Source organism: Tauraco erythrolophus, chromosome 2 (assembly GCF_009769465.1).
Source record: "Tauraco erythrolophus isolate bTauEry1 chromosome 2, bTauEry1.pri, whole genome shotgun sequence".
In the NCBI taxonomy this organism is placed as follows: Eukaryota; Metazoa; Chordata; class Aves; order Musophagiformes; family Musophagidae; genus Tauraco; species Tauraco erythrolophus.
This window is the reverse complement of record NC_141466.1, coordinates 6319681-6347663: the sequence shown is the minus strand read 5'-3', so window position 1 is coordinate 6347663 and position 27983 is coordinate 6319681. Positions and strand designations below refer to the sequence as shown.

General features: G+C 39.5%; 1 protein-coding gene across 8 annotated transcripts; it reads right to left on the bottom strand.

Moving 5' to 3' along the window:
• Window positions 1-417: 417 nt before the first annotated feature.
• On the bottom strand, window positions 418-27532 carry BCLAF1 (BCL2 associated transcription factor 1). Of its 8 annotated transcripts, none has more exons than XM_086631224.1 (13): window positions 27444-27532; window positions 20231-20304; window positions 18016-18139; window positions 16232-17137; window positions 14092-14763; window positions 13808-13977; window positions 10959-11064; window positions 9922-10006; window positions 9040-9215; window positions 7702-7888; window positions 3961-4107; window positions 1855-2064; window positions 418-1703 (listed from the first exon to the last, which is right to left on the bottom strand). In XM_086631224.1, exons 3-13 carry the CDS (start codon window positions 18117-18119, stop codon window positions 1698-1700), a joined length of 2769 nt encoding a protein of 922 aa, XP_086487350.1. In that variant the 5' UTR covers window positions 18120-18139; window positions 20231-20304; window positions 27444-27532; the 3' UTR covers window positions 418-1697. The 8 variants fall into 8 exon arrangements, with proteins under 8 accessions (XP_086487350.1, XP_086487348.1, XP_086487354.1 ...); XM_086631222.1 differs by lacking the exon at window positions 27444-27532 and adding an exon at window positions 26965-27084; XM_086631228.1 differs by lacking the exon at window positions 27444-27532 and adding an exon at window positions 26965-27084 and having other exon boundaries at window positions 14092-14238.
• Window positions 27533-27983: the final 451 nt, after the last annotated feature.

Genomic DNA, 27983 nt, shown 5'->3' with positions numbered 1-27983 from the left:
TGGTTGTCTTGTATCAGAATGTCCTTGTTCTGGCAATTCAAGTATGTTACTGTCATCCTTAACATTCTGTACCTACCACTCAACTAAGTTTGTGGGTTTGTTGGTTTAAAAAACAAAACAAAACAAACCACCAAAAACTACCTTCTGCACTTTGGCTACAAAAATACTAGAAGCACAACTATTTAGAAATCAGTGTCAAAGAAAGTAAGACTCATTTCTCATATCTTTTGCTAACTTAATTTTACCATTGAGTTATAGCTTCAAATTGACACACTCTATGATGTGGAATGCTAAATTCTAGGGAATGCCCTAATTCTAGGGCACTGTAATGGGATTTGCACTTTATAGAAATGTTTAGTGGTATCTTAAGTATCTTCACTGATTTAGGTTTTAACATATCTTGCTTTACCTTTTCAGGGATTTTTGTGGGGTTTTTTTGTTTTGTTTCTCCTGTCCCCACTGCCCACTCCATTTCAGATAAGGCGCTAAATGCAACAGAAGATTTAAGAATTTCCTCTTGGCAGATTACCTATCTGGAGAGGCAAGTCCACAGAAAGAAAATGAAGAGGCAGTTTTAACAAAGCAGACGAAAATTGATAAAAAAGAAGCTAGACTGATCCTGTCACCAATTCCTTACCTTAACTAAAGGATTCTGTTGATGGTTACGCTATCAACAGCTGAAACTCTAATCGCTGCTGGCTCTGAAAATTCCACTTGTACTTCATACTTTATGGACAGCACGCTTTTCTTGCGGTGAGAGTTTAAACCATAGGTTTGTAAAACCTTAGAAATCATACTAAGTTATCCTTGACAACAGAAGCATCTTTTAATGACAAAAGAAATCACTAGGCATCCACAGTACACGACTGATGTGTTCTAGAAACAAGCTACAGGAGTTCAGCTAGTTGTAGGTAGTTCTGCACAAAGTACAGAGACACGGGATGGAACTCCAGTTTTCAGATCTGTTTAAAAGTTTCTAGCAGTGGTGACTTGGAAATAGCTTTCTAAAACTCACATTCCAGAAGGGAATTAATACACTTGAAACTCACTTTAATGTTTATATACACATATGTATTTCTTAGGCTACTAAAGAAGAGTGACAAATTTCACTCTCAAAGTTCTTGCTGCTCCCTCTAGCAGGGTGGAATAAGAAACCAGGTTTATCACTGACACATTATGTAAATGTGACTCTTGTGAACTAACATGTAATCAGCATTTTGCACAACTGTTTGTACTTACACTATGACTGGGTAACTACCCTTAAATACACTTCTTATAAAAAGGCAACACAGAAGTAGTAATCAGTTTATAAAAAATGCTGCTCCAGGATTTCAGGTGTGCAGAGCTGTAAGTTTACTTCAGAATAAAACACAGACATAGGGGAGAATCAAAACTTTCGGAGTTGTACTTGACCATATATTTGGACAAAGCAGAATTACACTGCATATAACAAACAGTAAAATTTCTTAAAAGTTGTTACAAATATTTTACTTTCTACCTGTACGATCATTAACATAGTTTACTATATCAAGATTTTTTTTTCTAAAGGCTTAAAACAAAAACAATCCCTCTAAACTACTTTCCAACAGTAAAATTTAAGTAAAATGCTTACATTCATTTGACAACAAAAAGACATATTAAAAATGTTGTGTGGGTGGTGCAAGAGCTGCTCTCTCAGCTACAACGTTCTTCCAGGGTTATTCCTGTGGAAAGAAAGAAAACAGCCTTGTAGCAAACTGTTAATAACCAAACTCCAAAACCTTTTAAAGCGATCCCCCCTCCACACACACCCACACAATTACTTGAGATACCGCAAGACAAACTGTCTAATCTGCAATTCATTACACTGTTTACCTTTTCTTCTTTGCGTCTGTCCTTGTCTTCATTATTCTCAATTGTTTCTTCTTCATCTTCCACAATCCCATCCCCTTGATATTTGTCATGTGTCCACTTCGGACTGCTACCTGACTTTTTGAAGTTAAAACGGCCCCTGCCACGCTGGAAAGTACCACGGCCTCTTCCTCTTTTGGCCCAATAATCCACACCATCGTCTCTGTCGTCATGCTACAATAACACCAGAGAAAGAATAAGGTTAGAACACCTCTTAAACATACTCCTTAAATGTTAATACTCAGTATCAAATTTATACTATATATAGAAAAATAACAAGAGACCTTTTTAGCAGTTCAGCTCACAATCTACAGAATACACCATGAATTAAAATATATCCTTACAATTCATGATGCTATAACTAAAACCACAACGATAAAATTGTTTTAAAAGCCCTACTAGCTGTGGGTCTACTGAAATGTTTGTGAGAAACAAATCAGTTATCTGTCACTTATCTTCAGTCAGAAAAAAGAATTACTCACTAGTTTTGAGAAAAAACAACCTGTTATTTTGAAGAAAGAAGCTCTAGGAATGCGCTAGGATTTTTCTTATTTATTTTTTTTACTTTAATGCACAGATAAGAGTTCTTTATCCTTATTAAGGAAATGTCATTGAAGGCAGTTTTCAGAAACCCTGCTCCACCTGCGCAGTGTGGGGCAAGCGAAATTTAAGCTGTTTAAATGTGACATTAACAAACAACAGTTGAGTTTATCTGGTTAATACGCTTAAAGTTTGCTATCTTGCTACTGAATACAGCCTTACGTAGTTTGTTAACGATTTTGACAATCATTCCGTGCACTGCATGAACACTACAGACAGTTATTCAATACAAAAAAGGTTTATATTTAGAAGAGTGAGGTACACTTGCTGTAATATCTGATTTTTTACTTGTGATTTGGAAAGAAGTCTGAACTATTGAACACATACCACACCTATATAAAGCAGTTTATTAACAATTTTGTATTTAACAGTTAAATTTGTAGTTGAACAGTTAAATTTGTAGTTGAACAGTTAAATTTGTAGTTGAACAGTTAAATTTGTAGTTGAACAGTTAAATTTGTAGTTGAACAGTTAAATTTGTAGTTGAACAGTTAAATTTGTAGTTGAACAGTTAAATTTGTAGTTGAACAGTTAAATTTGTAGTTGAACAGTTAAATTTGTAGTTGAACAGTTAAAGGGTGGCTTTTTTTTAATTTTAAAAATGTTTTTACAGATGAGGAAAAAAGCTTAATAGCTACAATTATTTGTTCCAGCTATTATAGAATTTCTTAATCAATAGATTATGACATCTTTCTATGTTTATAGATCAGAAAAGTTTCTATATGTGTGGGGAGACAGAGGAGAACTCCTTGTACAAACATCCAAATTGTAATCGCATTCCTTCTTGCATTACCTGTCAGCATATTAGTGACAAAATACAATGCTATATATAGGAGAAGGTCTAATCTTCACTACTTAAAGTGAAACAATATCCTTCCTTAGAAGTTTGCATTGTTAAGGAAGTCAACTAGAGCAGAGGCTACGTAATTCAGCATACTGCACTACTTACTGGGTGGTTACATTCACAGTCCTCCATCCAGATGGGAAAAAGACATCAAAACTAAGGTGATTTTCTTACGACTATCACACTACTCAACTAAGAGCAGAAGAACTGCGAACAACAGTCAGGCTACAGACATCCACAAAATACTGGCAGCTTTTCCTGATCTTCCACTTCTGCAGACTTCCACACAAGTCTAAGACAAAGCTCGAATGCCATACAGAGACACAAATCCAGCAAAACACAGCAAAAGTCTTTTTGGTTTAAAATTTGGTTTTAATAATTTTAGTCTGAGTCTGCCTTTTTCCCCACTCACTGATGACAGTTTTGGAGATGAATTCCGTGTCAGGCCTGTTACTGTCAGCCTGCTGCAGAAAGATGCAAGAGAAGCAGAACCAGGCACTACAACCACCCTGATGTTCTCATGGTTACGTAACTGAAGTCTCTGTCCATACATGCATGCTACTTCTACGCTTGTAGAAAGTTTGAAAAAACAAAAGCATGCATAAGATAGAGTTCTCCACACCCACCAAGAAGTATTTCTTGCTTTTTGGGGTATATTCAGGATCCCACTCCTCTTCCTTCGGTCTCTTCTGAAAAGTAGTATTTGAGTTGCTGGGACCAGTATTTGTTCCAGCAAAGACTCCTCTGGCTCTTCCTCTGCCCCTAATTCGAAACTGATTAACCAAAATGTCATTTAATCCATTTACATAAAACCACAAAGAAGAGTTCAAATTCTCTATTACTGAAAATACTCTTTCTGTGCTTCATTACAGTATCTGTAAGGGTAAAATAATTTTCAAACTCACATATTACCTTAAGCAATTTATTCAAGCATTCACTTTGAAATAATGATTCTATTAAACTTGATTGAAACACATTTGAGTTCTTGGCATAAATTCACCCACAACCATCAAAAAGAAACTTCCTTTGACTGTTGGTAAACCAGCATGTTGCAACAGAAGGTCAGAAGAAGCCTCTGAAACTGTTCACGGGCAAAAATAAACAGAAAAACTAGGCTGAAAGAGGGAGAAAACTGTCGGGGGAAAAGAAAGGTCGTTTATGGAGTCAGTTGTCTTGGTTATGAGAAAATGATTCTAGACTACAAACAAACAATGCAGTTTTCAAATAAGTATATCCACTGTGTGTTACTCAAACATCTTCATCTGAGATTCAGAAATGTAATTTAGGCCAAATTAAATTTCAAATGGGTCAATTCTTTAGTCAGAAAAATCAACAGTATGTACTGTGCAGAGCAGCAATGCTTTGAGTGAAAAATAGTGTCTTAAATATCCTTTATAATGAATTAACTGTATTTTAAAATGTTAGGCTAAAAAGTCTCACAGCAATAAAGAAAAATATTTAACTCAGAATACACTAAGTAGTAATACATACAGTTCCCTCAGCATGTAAAGTTTGTATCCTCCATTCAAGGGAAGAAGAGAAGTCAGGTTGGGAAGACAGACTGATAAAACCTGCAGTTACTACAGAACACCATTTCCATCAACAGCCTAGTTAAAACCACAGAACTGAGCCTTCAGAGTAAATGCACAAAAACATGACTGGAAATTGATTTCATTCGTTAAAAATAAGTATGTTCCACAAACACAGACAAAAAAAAAAAAAGATATATTTAACTTGAGAGAGGAGTATTATGCACACTTAATCCCACAAAACTCCAACACTTCTAATGCAGGATTTATGCTGGACAGTTTTAAAACTTCTCTGAAAACAAACATTGAAAAAAAAAAACCTATAAAAGGCTCATAAGTCCTACCCAATATACTGTAGGCAAATAAAACACAAAAAAAGAAAAAAGGAATTGCTTAGAAAATCACTTGGAAAGTGACAGACTATCACCTGAAAAAAAATGGAAGAGAGGAAATACTACATTCTTTATTTCCAACAGCTTTGAAACCTTTACAAAATTAAGGAACAATAAGCAGTATCACAGTAAGGGGAAAGAGAATGTAGACACAAAATTATGCCAGGATAAAAAAATAAAAATAAAAATAAAAAATGAATAGATAGATCAGCATTTCCTGGTATTAGGTCCTATGATCAGATTCCCTTTAAGAAAAATACCTAGAGCTTTCTTTGACAGTGTATTAACACTCCCCACCCCGACAAGGTCACCCGTCAGGCAAAGAAATATGGGAGGTGAAATGCACTGTGGTGTTACCTTTACGGGCTGACTGCAAAGACCATCACAAAAAAGCACAGAACTTCTTAAAACAGAACTGTTAAATAGAGAATTCTTTAGGAGCTGGATACTAGTGACAGTGTCATTAAAAGATTCTCCTTATCCTATTTCTGTGCTCCTACTTCAGAACTATTCACGGTTTATGTACAAGAAGCCTAGAATTAAACATAGTAATCTATTAGCAAGTGTTATCACTGCTGACTGAACGGGGAATTGACAGCTTTGCTTCCATTACAAAGTCTCCCCTATCCAGCAAGCTATGCTCTCCAGGTACATCAAGGCTTCCTGCTTTGGGAAGGATTCCTAACCAAAACATTTACTCCAGGAGCAAACCAGTATTTAGGGGAATGCAGCCACTACCAGCCTGAACGACAAAGACATTCCTACACCAGCCAGTCTGCACATTTCAGTGCTGTTCAAGCTGCAGCCCTAAAGAAAAGACCTGAATCACCAGGGTGGCCTATTTGGATTCTCCTGCACAGGCAGATAAGCCTGTGGGTGACCATGCATGTCATGAGGGAACGTTAACCAGTAATTACTGCACAGTCAGAACTGGCAGCCACCAGTAATTCGTAACTCTAATGCTAGATCTAACATCTAGACTCTGAGTTTAATCATCTCCCAGTTCACATCTACTCAAGTTTCACGTCAAGAAGCACGTCCTTCATGATTTGTACCATCTGGTTTGATAAAGCAGTAAGGCTGCCACCAACCGTGAGTTTTCTTCAACTGGTTCTCTTTGAGAGGACAGGGGCTACGCTCTACTCTTAAATCAGTGCCACTAGTTACACAGCTGGACACTATGCTGGTATTGCCACATTTGAGGCCCCCACCATCCAAGGTTTTACACATTTATGCCACATAGCTGTTCCTCGGTTTAGTTATATAAAAATGTAAGAAGAAAGGAGGAAATGATGCATTTTAGGGTTAGAAATTTTTAACTTTTAATGTTCTTCTAAGTAGCTACAGGTTTTTAGATGGAAGACTCAAACCTTAACTGAAGTGTTACACATGTTACACGCCCTACATGCATTATCAGACATCCTCATGTGTAGTTCAGAACCTGTTTTACACTACTACAAACAATTCAATGTACATTTATACCAAACAATGCCTTTTAGCATTGTTTAGTCTTAACTACAAGCTACATGAAGGAATTACAGCGAAAGTACAAAATCACTCCTACCGGTTACGTAAGTGTATTTGACTTTCTGCCCACCCAAACATGGAACTTGCTTTTTTTTTTGGTGTTTTGTATTGGTCTGGGGGTTTTTGTTATGGTGGTTTTTTTTGTTTGTTTGTTTGGGTTTTTTTTAAGTGTTTCTTAAATTTTCAAGGCTTCCTTTATTGATTCCTAGTCTTTCCTAATGCTTCTATGTTTCCAAATTAAATATCAATAATTGGATTAACACAGAATTTTTAACGTTAACATTTTTCTGAAGACTATAGTGGTCAATGTGTCACTTTCCAAATCACAATGCTAAAACACATTCCAGAGCTCTCATGCTCCCTGTGGCTAGTCCAGGCCAAAGAAACACTGAAAAATAACAAGTATACCATCTCCTCTCCTCAATACAACTGTTTCAAGGTTGATGTACGTTTTTAATTACGTGCCACTCTCTATTTAACAAGTTGCAAGCATCGCACACAAAGAAGGGCAAAACCAAACTGAAAATGACAGGGAAGAACAGAAGCTGCATGGAGTTAAGAGGTAACAGATCACAAGATTTAACCTTTACAAAAAAAGCAAATTTTCAGATCCTGTTAGAAAGCAACGTCATTACAAACAAGCAAGGAATAAGCAAGAAATCATTTTTCCCCACCCCTTACACTAATAGCATGCTAATGTGTATTTACACACCAATTAACTGCTATTGGGCTGTGTTGGGGGGGGGGTGGGGGGGGGTAAGACAACCACCTTTCAGGGTTGGTACATCACATAAAAGAATTCCAAGAATCACTGCTATGAAGGAAGTCTAGCCTAACATTAATCACTGCAACACTTCCTCATTTTATTTGTTTTACTGTCAGTGAAGTGTTCATAGTTTGGAGGAAGAGCACAACTTACAAAGGTGCCCCTTGGCCTGTTGACTCCTGCAAAACCAGAGTACTCTTTCTGTTCGTGGTGAGTTTTGAACTCTTCATCTTGCAATCTTTCTTTCTTGCAATCCTTTTCTTCTCGAGAACTGGATGAGGAAGAAGACGGGGAGGAAGATGGAGAGGACCGAGCACGGTCTTGATCTCTTTTTTGTTTACTGAAAAATAAAAAGATACACTGTGTGCTATTTCAAAAGTACTAGATAGTCTGTAACATGCTATACTAAAACGGGTCTCTATATTTTATGAAAAACTATCCCCCTTCTGCATTATAACGTCACATATATGTTACATATTTCAGATGTTAAGGTGAAGGATAGTTCCACTTTCCAGCCTCCTCTCACACATTTAAATGCACTAAACGTAAAGCATTGCTAGTGAGTTGGAAAGCAGCAGTCTGCAAACTGCAAATACAGTTTTTCTAGGTTTTGATGCCATGAAGAGATTCTGTTACTTTTAAGATCTGCCTTTCTTCTGAGGCAGAAAAACAGAAACTGAAGGGAAGAAAACCCTCACGGCAAAGTTCTACGGTAACTTTACACAGTTCAGTTTGCACACTGTTGAGAAGATATGGTGTGGGCTTCCCTACGTAGATGGCTGTATTGAATAAGCCAGTGGAAGGTAATGTGGATACCAAAATCAGAAAGTAAATGGGAAACAGGAAGCATAAGTAAAAATTCATTGTATATCCAGTACAAAGCAGGGAAACAAATTCCTACAGCAAGACTTTCAGTAACCCCATAGTGGTATTAATTTGACCCGATTTACAAAATTTTAACATTCTATTCAAAGGAAGGTCATACCTGAAGTAATTCTTGCCACTGCTACACAGTATCCACTCAGATATGCTAACATTTTTTTTTCTTAAAAACAGCCCACTGGCTTTAGACAAAAATAAAAAATTCCCCTTCTCACCCATGTTAAAACCTAAGTATCAGTAAGATTCTCATACTCTGGGTGTTATGAGTTGAAAAAGTGCGGAATCAAGCATAACGAACCAAAGTTCTTACACAAACTGTTTATAGAAATGTATTGCATTGAAGTCCAACCTCCTGATGTAGCCTGGATAATAGGACAGATTAATTTGTCATTTTTTTTTTCAGTGTTAGCTTGCTATTCCAAAGTTTTTGTCCTCATCCACCATAAGCCGTGTAAAAGACAGATAATACATATTTGCTGTAAAACAAATAATTTTAATTGTTTAAATTTAAACGTTCCATTGTACATTGAAAATTGAAAGCAATTAAGCTTACAATTACAAAAGGCTAATTAGAAGCTAAAAATCTATGTTAGGACTTCAAATATTTACCTGTCATCTTTGTAAGATTTGTAATCCTTGTAATCTTTTGAAGTTTTCTCCTGCTTTCTTGACCCACTGGATTCCCTGGAACCCTTTGAGTCTCCTCGTTCTTTACTTCGCTCTTTTCTACGTCGGTCAATGTCATGCCGAAGATCAGCAGAATCACATCTTAATTTTTTATCTCCCTGTAAACAAATATATATTTGGAACAAAATTTCGAAATAAAATATCCAGGAAAGAATATGAACAAAAAAGCAAGTTGTGCATCAATTTTCAAACAAGCAAGACAGAATTTACCTATTTTTTCAATAAACTCTTCAGCACATAAATTGACTTTAAGTGAATGCCCTTTACTTGCAATGGCTAGATCTAAAAAAAAAAACAGCTGAGAATTCCAGTTTCAAACATGTATTCCCATCAAGCCAATAGGATATCTATTTTCTGATGCAGACAGACCATAATACATGGTTTGGAAGGATGCTTAAATATTCATTTCTTCCAGTGAATCATTTTTAAAACAGAACACATCTTTGCAATTCAACCACACTACTCACTGACCACCTCAGTACTTGCCCCCCACCCCCCTTCTATTATTTGTCCTTGGTGCAACAAAATTGGTCAAGAAACGTCCAAGAAGAAAAGAAGGGTGGGAGAAGACGTGACCTTACATGCTTACATGCCACCTTATCAATAGAGCAAAATTCATGCTACCTAAGTCAGCTTCTTGGTAACATGTTTGACTCAAAGGAAAAAAAAGTTGTTCCAAATGCAAGTAGAATAATACAAATTATTCTTCTATTTTTATACACAGATACAAAGCTGAAGTTCAGATTTAAAGACAAACACAAATTAAGTTTAGAAACACATATAGGACATTTACTTAGAACCTACTTTTTGACTTTCTTCTTTAAAGACTCTTTCTTCACCTGCTAAACGGGTATGCTTCCTCAGGGTACTTGGAGAGATGTCAATCCTCCTAAATGTAAAATAAAAGCAGTGTCTTGCCATATGTGTCTGTGACTGGTAATGGCCGCAGACTTTTTTTTTCCCAACAGAAGACTGAGAAAGAAGGCATCTTTGCAGTAGAACAAACTTTTTGCATATAAAGCCCCACCATCAGAATACAGAAAGCAGACTAAAAAACCTCAGTTCAGTCCTGTGTGAAGAATGCTAAAAACAAATACAGAAAATAGGCAGTCTGATTTTTCACTTTTTAAGTACAGTTTAACTGTAAGCTTAACATTAAACATACAAAAAAAAAAAAGTTTAATGAGTTACTTCAAAAGATCAGTTTATATAGTCAGTTGAAAATCCATCCCCCCCAAGAAATGAACACAATAGTTTGCTGTAAAGTCAAAAACACTTAACAGTTAAGAAAACTTACGAAGTTGGATAGTGAATATGGAGAAAATATATCCTCACATGCAACACAAATATAGTACACTGCATCATAAAACTATAGCACATGACCAGAAACTACATCTGCATGCCTACCTTCTTACCTTTCAGGCTCTCAGATTTTTCAAAAAACTGCTGTAAATTAACACACAAAAACTAAAGTAGTATGAGATGGAACATTTCACACTGAAGAATAAAGATGCATGTACAGGGCTTCTTTTCATCTTCAAGACATATGCCCCTCAATATTTGAGCACTGCATGTGAGAAAAGTAAATATATCCCAAATGAGATACAGAGGTAGAGAAGACATCTGCTACAAAACCACAGATGAAGCCAGATCTGGCTCAGATGAGTTCTCTTTTACAGAAGGGGGATTTAGTGGGGTTTTTAGGTATTTCATATTTACACAGAAATCGACAAATTACTCCATACAGAATAGAAAAAAAAAAAATATTTGGGGCTCTCAGAAGACATATTAGCAAATGTTATTTGAAACACAAAGCATCTACATATGCAGTTAACATATACCTATGTATTTCCGGGCTCTTTTGCCGGGTGCAGTGCTCTTCAGTAGCTTTTTGATATGCAGTGAACCTCTCATTTAGGGTCATTCCAGCCGACTTGAAGTATTGCTCTGTTGGTTACAATAGAGAAACACTGTTTCATCAGTTTAATTCAACTGACAGGTATTTTACTCCTGACAGAAAGGCAAGTAACAAGCAAAACCATAGTATTTTTCAATAAATCTATCAGGACAAGCAAATGTGGTGTTTTCCCCTACTTTTTACACATTCCGCAATCCAAACAAAGTAACAGTACACAGCATCACTGCAAGTCTACTTGTGACTATGCCATGACTGTGTTACATCTATTTCAAGTATCATTTACTGATTCAACTTTTTCATTAGAGGAAAACGTCATTGAAAATGAGCGAGAAAGGAGCAATCTCTTAACAGCTATTTTATATTTTGCCCATAAGAGAAAGTGAAGTTATTTGAATCATGAATACTTGCATTAAGTACGTTTTACTATTCCTCTCCTCTTTAACTTTAAACAAGAGTTAATTCAGTGAAAACACTTAAGTAATGTATGCTTCAATAACTACATGAATGACCTAACAAGTAGTTTCTTAAAGGAATACAATTTATTGCTTTGAAGTTGTGATGATAAACAATCCAAGACAATTAACACACCTAAACGTAAATAAACTCATTAAAGCATCTGGCATCTTGGCAAACTTGACAACTTCTCTCACAAACGTTCTCTTTCCTTCAGAGACAGTTAAATTAGCAACAGCAAAACTCAGGTTTTTAAACCAGCTCAACAAATGTGTTTAAATGTCATAGAAAAATACATAAAGTCATGAGCTATGAAATGTTACATATGAAGCAAGCTATCTGCTTAACAGGTCAACATACATCTGTATCGACTTACCGCCCGGCATCCAGCATTTGTCTCATAACCAACCATTAAAACTCGAAACGGCCACTACAAGGGTAGTGCCTCAATCATAATTCCATCAAACACAGGAATTTGAGCTAGCAACTCTGTTTTTATGCCATTTTTGCCAGGAAGACAGAAGGTTCAACTTTGCCTGTTTGGCATCTGTATCTTTCAACAGCTATTTTACTTTTGTAACATGGATTTTGCCATTTCAAAACACATTCCAGGACCTAGTTACAATGAAAAAGAAAACATCACTGGGCATTTTCAGCTCTACATTAATAAAGAGCTGTTCAGACTGGTTGCATCACACCAATAACGAACATTAACTTCCATTTGTCAAAAGAGTTACCAAAATCTGATCACAGACCACAGTAGACGTGAAACTTAACAAGAGGTTCTGCTTTCAAAAAACAACTGTAACTGCACATATTCTAATAACTTGACCAGACAGGCTGTTCAGCTGTTATGTTTACCAGGTACTTGCTTAACATACAAAAGTTTACAGAAAAACAGTCTAGTCTGTGATCAACACGTGAGAGTTTCAGGAATATTATTTCACCTACAGCCTACACATAAACCATATAAGCAAAAACTTACAGAAGCTCTCATTGAATTGGGCCTTAAATGTCTTTAATCACTTTACACATCAATAAAACAGATACTTTCAGAACAAAGATCATTATAGTCTAAAGAGCTGTTCCAATTTTTTTTTTAATCTAACACTTCATCATAGTCTGTTACTGCTCACTACTACTTTCTTCTTTGTAACTAATTCAAAACGCAGGAAATTTTGGCCTTAGTAATATGAATTTTGCCAACAAAATGAGACTTTTAAGGGAATTTTAGCACATACTTCTAGCTTGCAAACCTCTGCAATTTTAGAAGCTAAAGCATCTTAAACAATGCTTACAGATAGATTCGCTGAAACTGGCCACCTATTTAAGCATTTTCACATTCCCCCTTTGTACGATACAACAAAATTATTTTTCACCAGCAAATTCTTCCACATTATCTCAGCATATTAAACACAAGAACCAGACAATAGCCCAGCAAAATAAAGTAAACGCTATGGGAAAAAGAAAGCATATAAAGATCCCTCCAGAGATATCCTCACTGCATTTCAAGGAATTCTCTATTTTTCCATCAGAAAACTTTGACAGGATATGCAACCTAAATGAAATACACCTACTTGGTGCTTTGGGTTTGTTTATTGGTGCATTAAGGGTGGGTTTTTTGCTGTTTGGTTGGTCAATTTTAGGTGTTTATAGTAAGCCACAGCCTGATAAATCAGAAAATAATTAGCATATAACACATTTAACAGAGGTTTATTTAACAGAGGTTTATTTAGCCACTGCCAAGGTCTTGTGAGTGAAATCCCTGGCTCCAGCACTACAATACTGTCAAATTGGAATAAAATAAAATATCACGGTGTATTTTAGTATCATTTAGAGCACAATTTTTCTTAGATCTTATTATTTTCAGAAAAAAAAAACCCTTCTAGTAAGAACCTGGACATGAACTCTAGGGAGTTCCAAGAGGAACGCCAGTGTATTTAAATGCAAAGACTGTTGACAACCCATATTGCACCATATAATATGAAACTGTATGTTAGAGCCATTAAAATAAAACTAAATAAGAGATGATTGACCAAAGTAGCATATTTAAACTACACTGCAAAAATTCAAACTTTATATGCTACTTAGGCTCAAAACTTCATCCAGAAACATAAAGCTGCTATTATGCTCTACATAGCTCGGGGGTTTTTGATACTATCTTCTATTATTTTTCTAATTATTTTTATGTGTACCTCAAAAAGAAGAACGACTAAATCAACATTAAAAGAGGGCTGAAATCTTCCTGTACTAGAGATAGCAAACAGGCTTAAATGAAGTTGTCAGACACGTACTTGGTAGGATAAATGGAATGCATACCTTTGACATGATGAACCAAGGACACAATGTGCTGAATAAATGATTCTGACGTGCTTTTGCTGGCCTGTGGCAACTTAATGTGGTCAAAGATGGATCGGAACTCTTGCTCCTTCTTGACGGAATGGACAAGTGTGCTAGCAAGCAGTCTGTCTTTAGTCAAGGAAGCAGGTCTAAAACGCGTCAACAACAAAAAAAGACACAAAAAAAGAAACCACTAGTTTAAATAAAGATGAATGACACTGCAGGCAGGTGGAGAACCCACACTGTAAAGTGGAATAATTTACCTATTGGAATCATCAAGAGGTACCGGTGCCATTTTGAGTTTAACTTCAGGACGATGGGAGTCACTGGCTATCATTTTGATCCTAAGTGGGCTCTCCTCTCTGAAGGTGGATTTTTCTCTCGCATCCAGATTCTTGTGGAGAGGGGGACTGTAATCAAAGAGTTCTTTGAGCTTTTCAGACTTTACCTGCTCAGGTGACTGACTTTCTTTCTTCATCATTAGTCTCTCAGAACTCTTGTCTTCTTCCTTGTGCTTATCTTTTGTTGCACTAGGCCTTTCTACTACATAGCCAGTCTCTTTAAGCTTATAACTTTTCTCATCTCTAAATCCATCGCTCTCTCTATTGCCCTTGATTGATATTTTAGATTTGTATTTGGTTCCTTCCTCCTCAGCATTCCGGTGAGATGCAGTAGGAAAATTTTTACCCTGATCTGCCAGGACAGACTTTCTGAACTGTCTGTAATCCTCTGTCTCCTCTGTGTCCTCCCCTTCAGAGTCATTAAACTTTTCTTTCCCAGTCTCTTTATCAACGAAAAAATCTAAAGTTTCCTGTTCCTCCCATTCCCTTTCTCCCTCTGTCCTCCCTTTTTCTGATCCTCTCTCCTTCTGGGCCTCCTTCTCCCTGGTATTACCCCTATCAAGCAGGTATACTCTAGACTCTTCATCTGTGTACCTGTGGATAGCAAAGAAGAGACTGGTAACTCTGGATTGCATTCATTCCAGTTCACTTGCATTCCTCTTTTGTGTCAATCCCACACCAAGAAGAAGAAAATACATTGCTCTGAGCAGTTTAACTTTCCCGTGCAACGCTTCGCACACCATCAATACTGTACCCACTGTCATTTATGTACTACTGAAGGCATCTACAGCATACAATGACTTTCTGCAGAACAAGCAGAAATTCTCTGCTTGAGTTTATAAAAAAAACTAGTGGTTTCGTTGTTTGTTCTTCCTTAATTGGTACCCAGTTTCACATTCTCTAACACCGGTCATTTTTTCCATCAAATTCACGTGAAATTTGATAATTCAGACTGTAATTCATTTTCGGACTACTTTTAGTGAAAAAGTTACAGGAGCATCATAAAAAAAAAAAGTTGAGTTATTTTCAAGATCCTGCACGTTTCTAAGACAATTCCAAAATCTAGCACAGACTTAGCACATTCACTATAATGTGTACAAGCAGGGAACCTTTAAAAGGAAGCTCTCCTAAACACAGAAACACACTTACCAATTAATTATTTCAGCCACTGTCTTATCTACACACTATTTTCACATAGGTCCTAACATGTTCACTAACTCCAACACATCTAACCCAGGGGAAGCCGCGTTTTTGACCTTCTAAGCAGTATATTTTTTACATAATAAATCACTGACTGGACAAACTCATTTAAAAGCCTACAATCAAACCCAGACAGCATAGTCACAGCTTTGCTTTGTAATTAGTTTTATAAGAAATCCACTGAAGTACGAGTCACAGCCTAATTAGGAACAGCCTAATAATGCCAGTAAGATTTTTACAACTTTAAAAAAATCACTATTATCTAACATTTTAAGAGCAAATTTGAGTTTTACGTTAATTGGAAAATACATATTCAACTTAAAGTATGTCGTCCTTTGTGTCAAAAGAATTATGTTCCAAGAATACCAAGACGTACCCTCTTTCATAAGTCAAGGCACCAAAGTTGTCATACTGCACCACACAACTAGCAATGGATGCTGTTTATGTTAACAAAGAAATCATTGCACATCTGCATTTTTAGACTTCCAGAAGATTTGCATTTCAAAATACATGAAGCATTAAAATTTTAAAATACTTGAACAGAATTCACTATCAAACAAGCAAGTCTGATGCACTATACCAATTGAGATTTTTCTTAACAGTAAATGGCATTTAAGAAAATACACTGTAGAGGAAAAGCACGAACTAATTTTTCCTCAAGAACACACGTCCCTATCTCCACTACCCAACGGACAAGAACTTGAAGCATCTTAGGGGAACAGGTAAATGTTTCAAGCTCAATTCCAACCAGACTAAAATTAGTAACATTTATTCCATAGAATTGCACACTGATGATCTTGTCAAAACTCTGTAACAGACAGCACTTTAAGAAGCAACATTAACCTTATGAATTAATTCTTACCTTTTCACAAACTTTCCACCTTTTGCAGTTTCCTGGTCGCCACCCTCGGGATAAAACGACCGCACTCGAGCCTCCTCACGAGGAGCACTCTGAGATGGGATTGTCTTTGCAGGGCTTCTCCTCGAAGGGATGTGATGCAATGGGCTATTCTGAGAAGGACTATAACGGCTAGAACCATTTCCAAGAGAACCAGAGCCAGACCTCTCAGGGCTATGCTGAATGGAATGGGAATGTTGAGGTGTGTCCTTTGCTGAGTGGGCTGTGCTAAGCAAAGGGGCATCAGAGCAAGATGAACTCTGACTAGGTGGGGTGGCAATAGAAGGACTATGGGGTGACCTTGGACTGTTATCATACGCTGAAAGGCCAGGCCAAATGTCGCCAGAAGCTGCTGATGATTTGTTAAAATCGTCAAGAGACTCTGAAGGGTCATGTTCAAATGTATCTTTCTGTTCATCTTGTGATTTATTTTTCAAAGGGCTATCTTGCAAAGGAGCCCCTTCAGTTTTCTTTGCCTGCTTTTCCAGAGACGCACGTCTTTTGGAAGAGACAGGTGATTTGCTGTATGGGGATGAAGAACGAGATGAAGAGGACCTCGGGGACCTGGAAGATCTGTAAGATCGACGAGATCTGCTCCGGGATCTCTGGGAAGACACAGACCTTCGTTTTGGACTTCTGGAACGTGAACGGCCACGCCTAGGGCTTCGGGAGTGTCTTCGGTTCCAGACAGGCCTATAACCTCCACGATGGTATCTACCACCTCCTCCTTGATAATACCCTCTACCTCTTCCTCTGTAACCATAGGGACGTCTCATTCCTCTATTATTTCTGTAATCTCTGCGATAATCTCTAGAATAAACACGATCCCTGCTGCGAGATCGTGAATATGTCCTTGACCGAGACCTAGAACTAAAATTAAAAAGCAAACATTAACATTTGACAATTTTTAAAAAAAAAAAAGTGCCTTGACACTGAACACTAGATTTCTCAAATGCAGTCAGAATGGTAAAGCAAGCGAACTAACGGTCTTAAAAGTAACTTCTACAATTTATCTTTATTTATTATTTTTGTCTCAAAAGATTATAATAAACATGTCCATACTCCTAAGGACTGTGAAGCTCTGACTTCAGCATCCCATGATTAAGACATGACCAGCCTCAGCAGCCTGCCCTGCCATTTTATTAGAGACAATCACCACTCTGGAGCATGACACTCAGCTTCTCAGCCACCACGGTTCACAGCCCAGAACATGAAGTTAGATGACCCCCAGTTTAATATGCCAGCCCGTGGACAGCAGCTGAAGAGGCAGCAAATGTCCAATTCAGCCAGTTCTTTTACGGAAGATGGTGATGTCCACTAGTAAGAGAGAGGACGAAAAGGCTGGAGGCAACTGAGAAGACAAGATACAGCAAAGCCTATCTGCTGAAGCCTTAAGGTACTCCAGATCTGAAAAGCAGCATGAGAAATACAGAACGAGCCACAGGGAAAGAGGCTGGACAAAGGAAACACCATGTGAAGTTGGAGGGGAGAATCAAACAAGCCACAAATCAAGAAGAACCATCAGCATGCTGAAATTATCTTAAGATTCACGAAAAGAGGAAAAAAACAGCCAAGTATTAAACAAACCAAGTAACATAAATTACATTCAAAGCAGAATTTACCTACTGCCTAAAATGAAATAAGATCCCAGGCTCACTTTTGCCACAGCATCGTGCAAGTGAAAAATAATTTCCAGACAAAAACTAATACAGTAAACCAACTTTTCATGCAGTAAGACATCCATTTACCTGTATCTCTTTTTTCTAGAATGTGATCTGGATCTTGACCTAGAGCTGGACTGAGATCTGGACTTTGATCTTGAAGAATGTGATCTAGAGTTAGATCGACCCATTTTTCCCAGTAGATGTACTCCTTCCCAAAAGGAAAAGTAGTGAGAGGAGGAAAAAAAAAAGGGAAGCAACTATTTAGAGTTCATTTAAACCACAAATGAACAAAATTTTTACATATTAAAATGAGAATATTAGAAAGAGGTATAGCATTTCCTAAACAAAAGAACTTTGAAGATTATATGAGTACATTTATTAGTAGATCAAAGCCTCAACCACATTTTAATGTGGCTACAATGCACACTGTTTGTCTGAAAAGATAAAGTAAAATAGTAAAAAGCTTTCCAGATTTCATTGCAAACTGATCCTGTGGAAGGAGAGAGGAAACAAGAGAAAACATTCCTGTAAATTAAGGCACAAAATATTGTGAGTCTGAACAATTATACATTTTTATGTATTTTAAACAAAATTCTTGCTATTTGTGTGGTTTATAATTTCCTTGCGTTTCCAATGAACTTTTTCCTTCTTCAACGAACTTTCCTTTTTCCTGCATTTCCATTTCCTTCTCTTTAAGGACTTTAAAGTTCCCTACAATGGACCTTTTACACAAGCAAAGAAAAAGCCCTGAGGTATCCTGCCCAGCAGTTGCTGGTTTGAGCTAGAGGCATTATTTCCCCTAACCACATGTACTCAGGCTGATCACTCTGATCCAGTTTTCCACCAGTCAATACGCCCACCCTGCATCTTTTTACGTTAACTTTGCTCTTTAAACTACATGTAAAACGCATGGCCAACTTAAAGATTTTAACAGCTAGTTAAATAATATGGCTTGCAACAGAAATCAACGTTTTTCAGCTCCAATTAAGCTATGAAAACTACAATTGATTATAAAGTAGTGAGTCCTAAAAGAAAATAAGCTCATAATAAACTATCATGTATTCTGTACAGTCGTAATAAATACTTAGAATGAATTAGTGATAATCATAAAAGGAAAAGATGTGTATTTTTTTTAGATCACTGGCTAAAAATCCCTAATTTAATGATTAAAAACTCTGACCCATTACCATTTTCTTCTGAAATTGCACAGCTTTAATTTTTTCAAGGGTCACACTAGCCAACCTGACTATAAACTGTTAACAACTACGCATTTTCAGGCCTCTGTATGCTCAGTATCTATAATCATCATCTTTTAACAATATTTAAAACAAAAATGGAAAATGCAAACATTTAGCTTTTGTATTGCAAACAAGCATGAAAGTCTAAAATTATTGTACTGAAAACACAAGCTCAACACAAGAAGCACTTTCTGTCACAAGATACTTTATATAATCTTTCTTGTTTCCTGGGTGATATTTCAATTATGTAAAGACAAACAGCATTAGAGCTTACCTTAAAGTTAACAGAATTTCAGAGATTTTAGACACATATAAGCAAATCCAAAAGAAAAAGCAGACCAATCTTTCCTCTATCAACTGGTCCCTCCTGCCCCACATGACTTTCCCACCACACTAGCACAAGACTCTGCATGGCCTTAGAGATGTAACCTCATCTGAAACTAACCCAGCAAAAAATTGATTTTAATCTAAACTAGCTTTCCATGTAACAAATGCAAAATTATTTACCTTGGAGAAAAATATGTTGAATGCTGTCTTTTATTGGCTCCTTCCATTAAAAAGCAAATTTACATAACCTATACTCAGAAGATGGTTTCTAACTCATCGTGTTCAATTAAACTCACAGAAAATGGCTTATATGCTCTCATCTACTCACAGGCAACATAAATTTAGAGTTTTTAAACTGTTGTAAGACACGAAGCATACCAGTTTTCCAAGAGTGACAGATAAAAACCTTGGATTTTTGCTATTACAAGTAATTTTCAGATCAAACTTCAGATGTACAACAAGTTTATAATACAGCCAATCTCAGCTTTAAAGGAAAATTAGTGTGGTTTGTTTTCCCTTTATTCCACAATAACATTTATACATTTGCATTCTATGTACAACTACATAAATACTGTACAATAGTTGACCTGTACAAGAGAAATGCTAATTTCAGGAAGTTTTCTATATTTTAGTTTCTCATCGCAAGCATAAATTTTAGGAAGACAGTATCAATTCTCATCCTAAATGGCTGGGTTCAATCAGAACATTTAAAAACAGAATTAAGTTAATCTTACCTCAAACTGTTAGTTGGTGCCAATGAAGCAATTATTTCAAAACTCTCTATTTGTGCTTTCAGCAATACTGATCTCTATAGAACAGAAAAAGAGACTGTCAAAGACATGAACTTTTGCTTAAACGGGTTCAAACATTTACGTGCTGTCTTTTCATGATAAAGAGATTAGAAACGGCAAATTTATTCTTGGGCTTGGTGATGCTGCACGTTAAGACTAGAGCAGCTCAAGAGCCCGCCACTGCCTACTCCCCTTCCATACACCATCACTCCTTCGGCCTCGCACACAGGGCTGTATAATGCATTATCATCACCTTCACAACAGCCCTGACACCGCTCAGGTCCTCCAGAAATTCACTTTCGTATGGCTAGGTTTTCGAACGGGCTTCATGAAGGGCCAAGCAAGTGTCAGAGAAGAATTATGGTGGAAAGAACAGCATGCAGCCAGGAGGAGGGGGCAAAAAGGACAGTGGCAAACCGTTAGACCAATCTGAACTCTAACATACAGCTTTGCACTTAACTGGGGCTATCTTTTTTGGAAAGAAAATTTAGGACAACAGTGAAAGCTTTATCTTCAGGTTTGTCTGCAACATTTAGAGAAGCATTACTTTGTTGTACCTTCTTGTTTGAAATGCATGCAAACATGAGTTTACCTAAACAACCAACATCATCATTTTCGAAAGCAAGCTCTTTTACAGGTATACAGAAATAAAGCATAACTGTAACAACGAAACCAGTCTCAAAAGTAAGAGCTTTCCACTGGCCTCAGCTTTTAATTGCCTCGAAGCTCTAAGACTATGTATCCATTTTAGTCTGACTCAAGATTAAGCAAACTTTCCAATTCCATTGAAGCAGTTGGGAATTTTTTCCCAATTCAATACAGATGGGATAGATGTCAAAAATTCTGCACCTCAACAATTTATTCATTAAAGCCCAAGCTGTTAAGACATTCACTGCTCCTAAATGACATTTCACACTTGTTCACAGATGTTTCCAAAGTTTTCTTCATCTGAAAGAAGACACGTAGCACTTGTGTTCATAAACACTTGCTTTCAAAAGTCCACTTACCATTCACTAGTAGTGACCAAGATATTTCCCATTTCTACAAAATATACGCTTTAATAAGATTAAGTTTTTACTTCTCAGCAGCAGCAAGCATGAGTCTCTGAAGGAGCAGAGTAGTGTATCGGACCATTTCAGATTTTGTCTAGACAAAAGGCGAGATGGTATTAGCTAGCAAAGGTTAATTCAGGCATTCGGAAGTCTAGTACAGAAAAAGTAATACAAACTTCAGCTAGATGGTTGAAGTTTAGTCTGAGATTTTAAGCCAATATTTAAAATTATCTCTACTTCTGAGTTTTAAAAACAATCTGTTGGTGTCAGCTGAAATTCAAAATTCTAAATTTAGACAAGTCTTTAGATCCTGGGGATACAGAACACGACAGTTACTTCACCTTTAAAACCTCTAGGCAGAAGACAGGATCTTAAATTACTATAGCTCAAACTCTGACAGTCAGTTCCACACAGTTTTAGGTGTCTTTTCTAGCAACTGAAGAGGTGAGAAGTAGCCACACTTTTTTTTTTTTTAAACAGCCATTGGATATATCATGTCTAACACTGGCAGCTAAAGTGTATTTGTTACCTTTCTATTTTTTTTTTAAAAAAAGAAGAGTATGGATATAACATTTTAAAGGAAAGGAGTTTTGAACAGAAAACCTTAATTTAAATATTGAATTAAAAAACCTTCAACTATTTGCAGCTTTTGTTTCCATTTAAATGTAACAGGTACAGCTTGAGACACAAAACCCCCTTTTCCAAGAAACTCTCATACTTAGGAACAGCAGTGAGAAGACTACATAGCTGGGTTTTGAATAAAGGTTTGTCTGTGTAAATATTCTCACGATATGCAAGAACCTAAAATGTGATTAACCTCTATTAAAGCTAACTCAGAGAAGAACAGTGGTAGATACAGAAACATGTAGGAAAACAGCTCCTTTGTAACAGAAAGCTTCTACACGCTCCACACTTTCACAGATGAAGTACATGTTCCTCTGAAAGCATCACAACTACAAAATACTGCCTCACGGTATCAAATAAAGTCACCCACAGCCTCTTCCTGTAGACTCTAGCGCCCGCAGCCAGTCTGTAGTGGCTACACCACGTCAAGTAAGGGCACAAGTGGTAAAGGGCAATGAAAAAGAGGTGCTAAGCATGACATGTTGCTGCAGGACAACATGGATCACTAAATCAAACACCTAGTTGCCCCTCTCATCTCAGTGCGTGAAGCTTATCTCTGGACTAGTCTCAGAGGAGATCCAGAGTCTGCCAAAGGTGTGTACAAAGAACGTGACAGAAAACATCATCACTAACACTGAGCACTTTTAAGGGGGGACCTTGTATGCTAGAAACATGGTCTATGCCTGGAACACCACAGCTGCAATCCACGTGAGTTTTGCAATTCAAGCTTCTTTCTCCCTTGCTTTCCACACTGATTATGGGAAGAGAGATGCTTGGCCCTCAACTGTTTCATTCCTGTGTTAGAAAACCTGGATATTACAAAGGAAGCTGCTGTAGCCCCACAGTACTTTAAACCAGAGTAAGTTGGCACCACTAGTTTAAAGAAACAGCCCCATCTCCTAGCCTTTGTTTCCTTACATTCCTGATGATCCTCTCCCTTAAGCCAGCACACATATTTTTGCAGCCACGCAGCGAATTAGATCCAAAGATGCATGGACCACCTGGATTAGTTTCAATACAAATTATTTTTCCAATGTGGTTCATGACACAGCCCCACAAACATTCAGGCCAATGCAGGGAAGTTGCAATAACAACCAGACAGGACTCCTTCTCTTGGCAGCACTGCAATCTTAAAAATTCCCTGAAACTAGCTTGGCAAAGCCATCAGCAACAATGAACTTGAGGAAGTTAAGCTTTTTAACAGTATTTGCAAGCAGCTTTAAAAAGTAGTTTAAAAAAGCCACAACCAGAAGAAAACTCACCCCCAAACAACCAAACCTTAACACAGAAACCTAGACATTTTTTAAAAACGGATAGTCCACTACCTGTCAAATAACTGTCACATTTCTGACCAAAGAGGGAGTCAAGAAAAGTTTCTTAACAACGTAACAGCAGGATCTTCGTGTGTTTTAGATCAGCCTCAGCAAGTGTGTGTGACCACCAAGCAAAAAAAGAGATACACAACAGAATCAGGCTCATCCCACCGCAGGCAATACAATAACGAGGAAGTTAATATCGTTGTTAGCATGTGCTATGCTTAAAACAAAAAAGAAGGACAAACAAAATTGTTTACAAGTCCTTTTAAATATTATTTTTAAGAGTCTTTACTACACCACTGACAAAGTTTTCTCAAGAGTACAGACTGCAGATGCAACATATCTGTTAAGTCATTTTAAAGTTCTACACCTCATGGAAGTTTTTTTTTAAGACTTTTCAGGACAGTTATCCACATTTACACTAGAAAAATACTGCTTCCTCTTAGTTTCATTATTTTAGCTATCCTTAATTTATAGTTATTTAGCCATCACCATTTCTCTTGCTTAAGCATTACTTGAAAGCTGTCAGAAAGACTTAAGTCAAAATCTTGTTAAAGTAATTCACAAGCTGCTGCCAAAATGCATTCTCATTCAGGCTTCCAAAGAAATGAGGATTATACAACCAGAACAACGCAAAAGGGGATAGGGCAGTCTTCAAGAAAACCCACAGAATTTGTAATATTCTCTTATAATACATATGCTGAATTAAAGGTCAGTCTTGCTGAGACAGTAGTGTAAGGCATCCATTTAGTGCTTGTACATCTGACGTGCCTCCTTATCCATTCTTTATCTTCCCTCCCTTTTTTTAAATGCCAACAAACCTACCAGCAGCACATCACAAATAAGAAGAGAATGTATTTCATTAGCGACTATAAATGCGCATCACTCAGATCATCAATGACTAGAATCCCACAAATGCTAAAATACCATAGTAAATTTTCCCAAACTATCTTGGAACATACAAATATTTTCTCCTATTTTATATGCTTGCTATATAATATTGTCTTCATAATATCCACAGTTACCAAGACAAAACAGACTCATGTAAGAATCACAGCATGAAAGGCCAACTGGAACAGTAAAACATACAAAGGTCTTTTTTCCTAATTCATTCATTTCTTAATTTGCAAGTATTTTATACTGTTTTCAATAAAGTCAAAAACCAGCATCCTAGTAACAGTAAAATCTGCTCTGCAAAACCATCATTTTATTGGTAGCTGTTCTTTTATGTAATACTACTGGCAAACAAAAGCATGTTTCTCCTCTAACTAAAAACAAATCAAAGTGACTATTTCTAAGAATTTTGTCGAGACACTAAAAGGAATCAGCATGCTTCTGGATACAAGTTGTTTTGGATAGCCATTCTTGTCATTTTTTTTATTTGTGTTTTAAACACTGTCTTTTCATACGCCCTTAACACAGTGGTTTCCACAATCTCTGCAATAAAACCAAGCGTGCTGCTGCAGAAAAGGCTATCTGCCCTCCCTCATTTGTTCCAAGAATGAGATTTATATAGATGTTTGGGGAGCTGGAGCAGTGAACTGATCCAGAAGAAAATGCTCTGGACAAAAAGACAAAGCTGACTTTCAGCCACATCACCTCTCAGACCCCACTTTCCACAAGCCTGCACAGAGGCCAGTGCCAGCACAATGAACAAGACAGTAATGATGCACTTTTTCAGAACACCTTTGGGAGAAAGTCTCACGCAGATAATCCGAGTACAGTTGTAACCCAAAGGCTTACTTTCTTCTGTAGTTTCCTTCACCTATCTCCACTACTTGTAAACAAAACCCAAACGTTCTCTGGCATTCCTCAAACCCCTACACACCACAATCTCTCTTTACAACCAGCCCAATCTAATCCATTCAAATACCTGCACCCTAGCTCCAAACAACAGCTCCCTGCTGACTCTTTCTAAACTCCTACAACCACTCCAAGTTTTCTGCATCCCTAATGGCAACAGGCCCGTCCCCATGGTACATGCTCCTCCCCATTTCTCCCTTCCCCCTAGAACGATTCCTTCAGCCACAGCCTCCACCTGAGAAATTGCTTCTCACAGCCAGGCCCTCTAAAACCTTGCTCAAGCCATGGAGGCAGTGCTCAGGAGAGAGGCAGTCAGGCCCCAGGTACTGATATATGTAACACATTAAACCTCTTCCTGCCATTCAGCACAGCCTGTCACTCAACATCAAAAGGGACGAGTGGGAGGAAGCAATTCCCATCCTCCCTGCCACAAGAAGTTGCACGCTTGGAGCGCACCTCGGAGACAGAGCCTTTACCCCTTCTTATTTTCCCCACTCTTCTCTAAAGCAATGAGAGTTACTGGAGAGTAGAGAGAGCAAAGAGGAGAAAGACGAGAAAGAGAACAGCTAGACAGCATTTTCCTGGAACCCCACGCTCTTTAACCAATCCTTTGCACACCGAGAACAACTACTCTAAGGGATGTTTTTATATACTTGTAATGAACCAACACTACTCAAGCAGTGACTACTTGCAGTGCCAGTAGCTCCTTTGTTTTGTATTCCCTGCCTCTTTCTGTAGTAAGATTTAACTGCTACTCTTAATGCAAAACTTTGATCTGAGATAAACAAGTGACAAGTTGTACTGACTTGGTAGATTACTATGACACAAAACAAGAATCATTTTCCTGAGAAAATTAAAGGGGAAAAGAAGGTTTACAAAGCGAACAAGAAATAAAGGACTGGGTCCTGCAAAGGTCGTATATTACAGTACGATCAACGCCGGGAATATAACAGCCCCTTTCAACACGGCGCATAAATCGAATCCCAGCCCCTCACCGGCTTCTGCGAGCGTTTCTGAACAGACCCTGCAGGCAGAGGGAGGCAAGCGGGAGCAGCGTCTGTAAAGCACAGCCACCTGAGCCGCAGCCATGCCCCGCGGGAAGTTCCTCCAACGAGCATAAAGGCTGACCCGCCACCGCCAGGCATCCTTTCACCTCAGCACCGTTCCCTCCTTAAGAGTCACACCCGCTAGGATAACGAGGAGATTTTTGTATTCCCGTACCCAGTGCCACACGCCGATCCCCTCGGGCCCACCTCCCACAGGGAGGGCGGACAGGCTGCACACGCAGGTCGGCCGGGGTGGAGGCCCAGCGAGGCGGGCCGCCCATTCCGCCCCCCCTTCCCCTTCCCTCCCCCGCGGCGGGTTTCCAGAAGCCGCCAACCAGCTCAAGGCAGCTCCGCGGCCGACTCCCGCCGCCTCTCCCCTCTCTACCTTCGCTCCCCGCGGCGCCGTCCGGGCTCAGGGAGGCGCGACGCCGGCTCGGCCCGATGCCCGCGGGAAGCGGCGGCCCGCGTCAGGGCGGTGACGGCGGCCGCCCGGCCCCTCCCCGGGGCAGCGGCTGGGCCCGGTCGCCCCGGGAGCTGGCCGGCGCGGGGAGGGGGACGCGGAGGATAATGGCTGCGCAGCGCCGAGGTCACGCGGCGAGGAAGGGCGGGACGGCGCGGCGCGCGGCCACCGGGCGGCCGCGGGGGGGAGGGGAGGGGGGAGGTGCGGCCGCGCGCGAGCGCCGCGGAGGGGAGGGCCGGGCCGGGCCGCTCCCCCTCGGCCTCCCCCCGCCATCTCCGCTCCGCTCCCCCCCCCCCGCGGCCACCTCGCCGCGCCTACGCACGCCGCTGTCCAGCAAAACCTCCCCGCCGCCCCTTCGCCTCCGCCTCTTCCTCACCTGGCGGGCGGAAACCCCGGCGGCCCCACTCCCTTATGGCAGCTCGGCGGCCATTCCGCGTCTCGCCGAAGGAAGAGACGCGGGGCCCAAAGGGAAAAAAGGAAAAACCACCATAGAGAACGGAGGGCGGCTGCCGCCGCGGGCGCGTCACTTCCGCCGCGGGCGGGGTAAAACCGCCATCGCTCGCCACCCGGGCGCCATCTTGCTTTTGGGTAGCTGTCCGCAAGGAAGATGGCGGTCCCCGGCGGTGATGGCCGACGGCGAGCGGTCCCCGGGCCGGTGTCCTGAGGGAGCGGTGTGGCCCTGTGCTACGTCCCCCCTCGCCCTGTCCCACAGCCCAGGGCTCTGTGCCCTGTCGGCTCCAGCGCTCGTCTCCTCCCGCACCGCCGTAACTAAAGCTGCCGCCTTTACCCTCTCGCTCCCCGGCGAGCGATCCGAGGGGCTGGGGCCCGCCGCTGGCCGCGCCGCTGCCCGGTTACCTGTCGGTCGGGGTGCGCGTCCATCCACAGGCGTTTCTTGGAAGCGCTCGCCTGCCGAGCGGAGCGCAGCGAGCGGACCGCCGCCAAGCGGCATTTGCGGCCGGCGGTCCCGCGCACCAGGAAGGCGATGGCGGCGCTTTACTGCGGCGGCGGCTTTTGCGGCAGCCGTGCGCGTCGCGCCGCCCGCCATACCGTAGGTCTTCGAATTTGCACCGATCGAGTCTTAACATCTTAACATGGGGCCTGCAGGAAAGCTGGAGAGGGGCTTTTCACAAGGGCGTGTAGTGACAGGACAAGGGGCAATGGCTTTAAACTGAAAGAGGGCAGATTTAGGTTAGATATAAGAAAGAAATTTTTCCCTCAGAGGGTGGTGAGGCACTGGAACAGGTTGCCCAGAGAAGTTGTGGATGCCTCATCCCTGGAAGTGTTCAAGGCCAGGCTGGATGAGGCTTTGGGCAAACTGATGTAGTGGAGGGTTTCCCTGCCCATGGCAGGGGGGATGGAACTAGATGATTTTTGAGGTCCCTTCCAACCCAAACC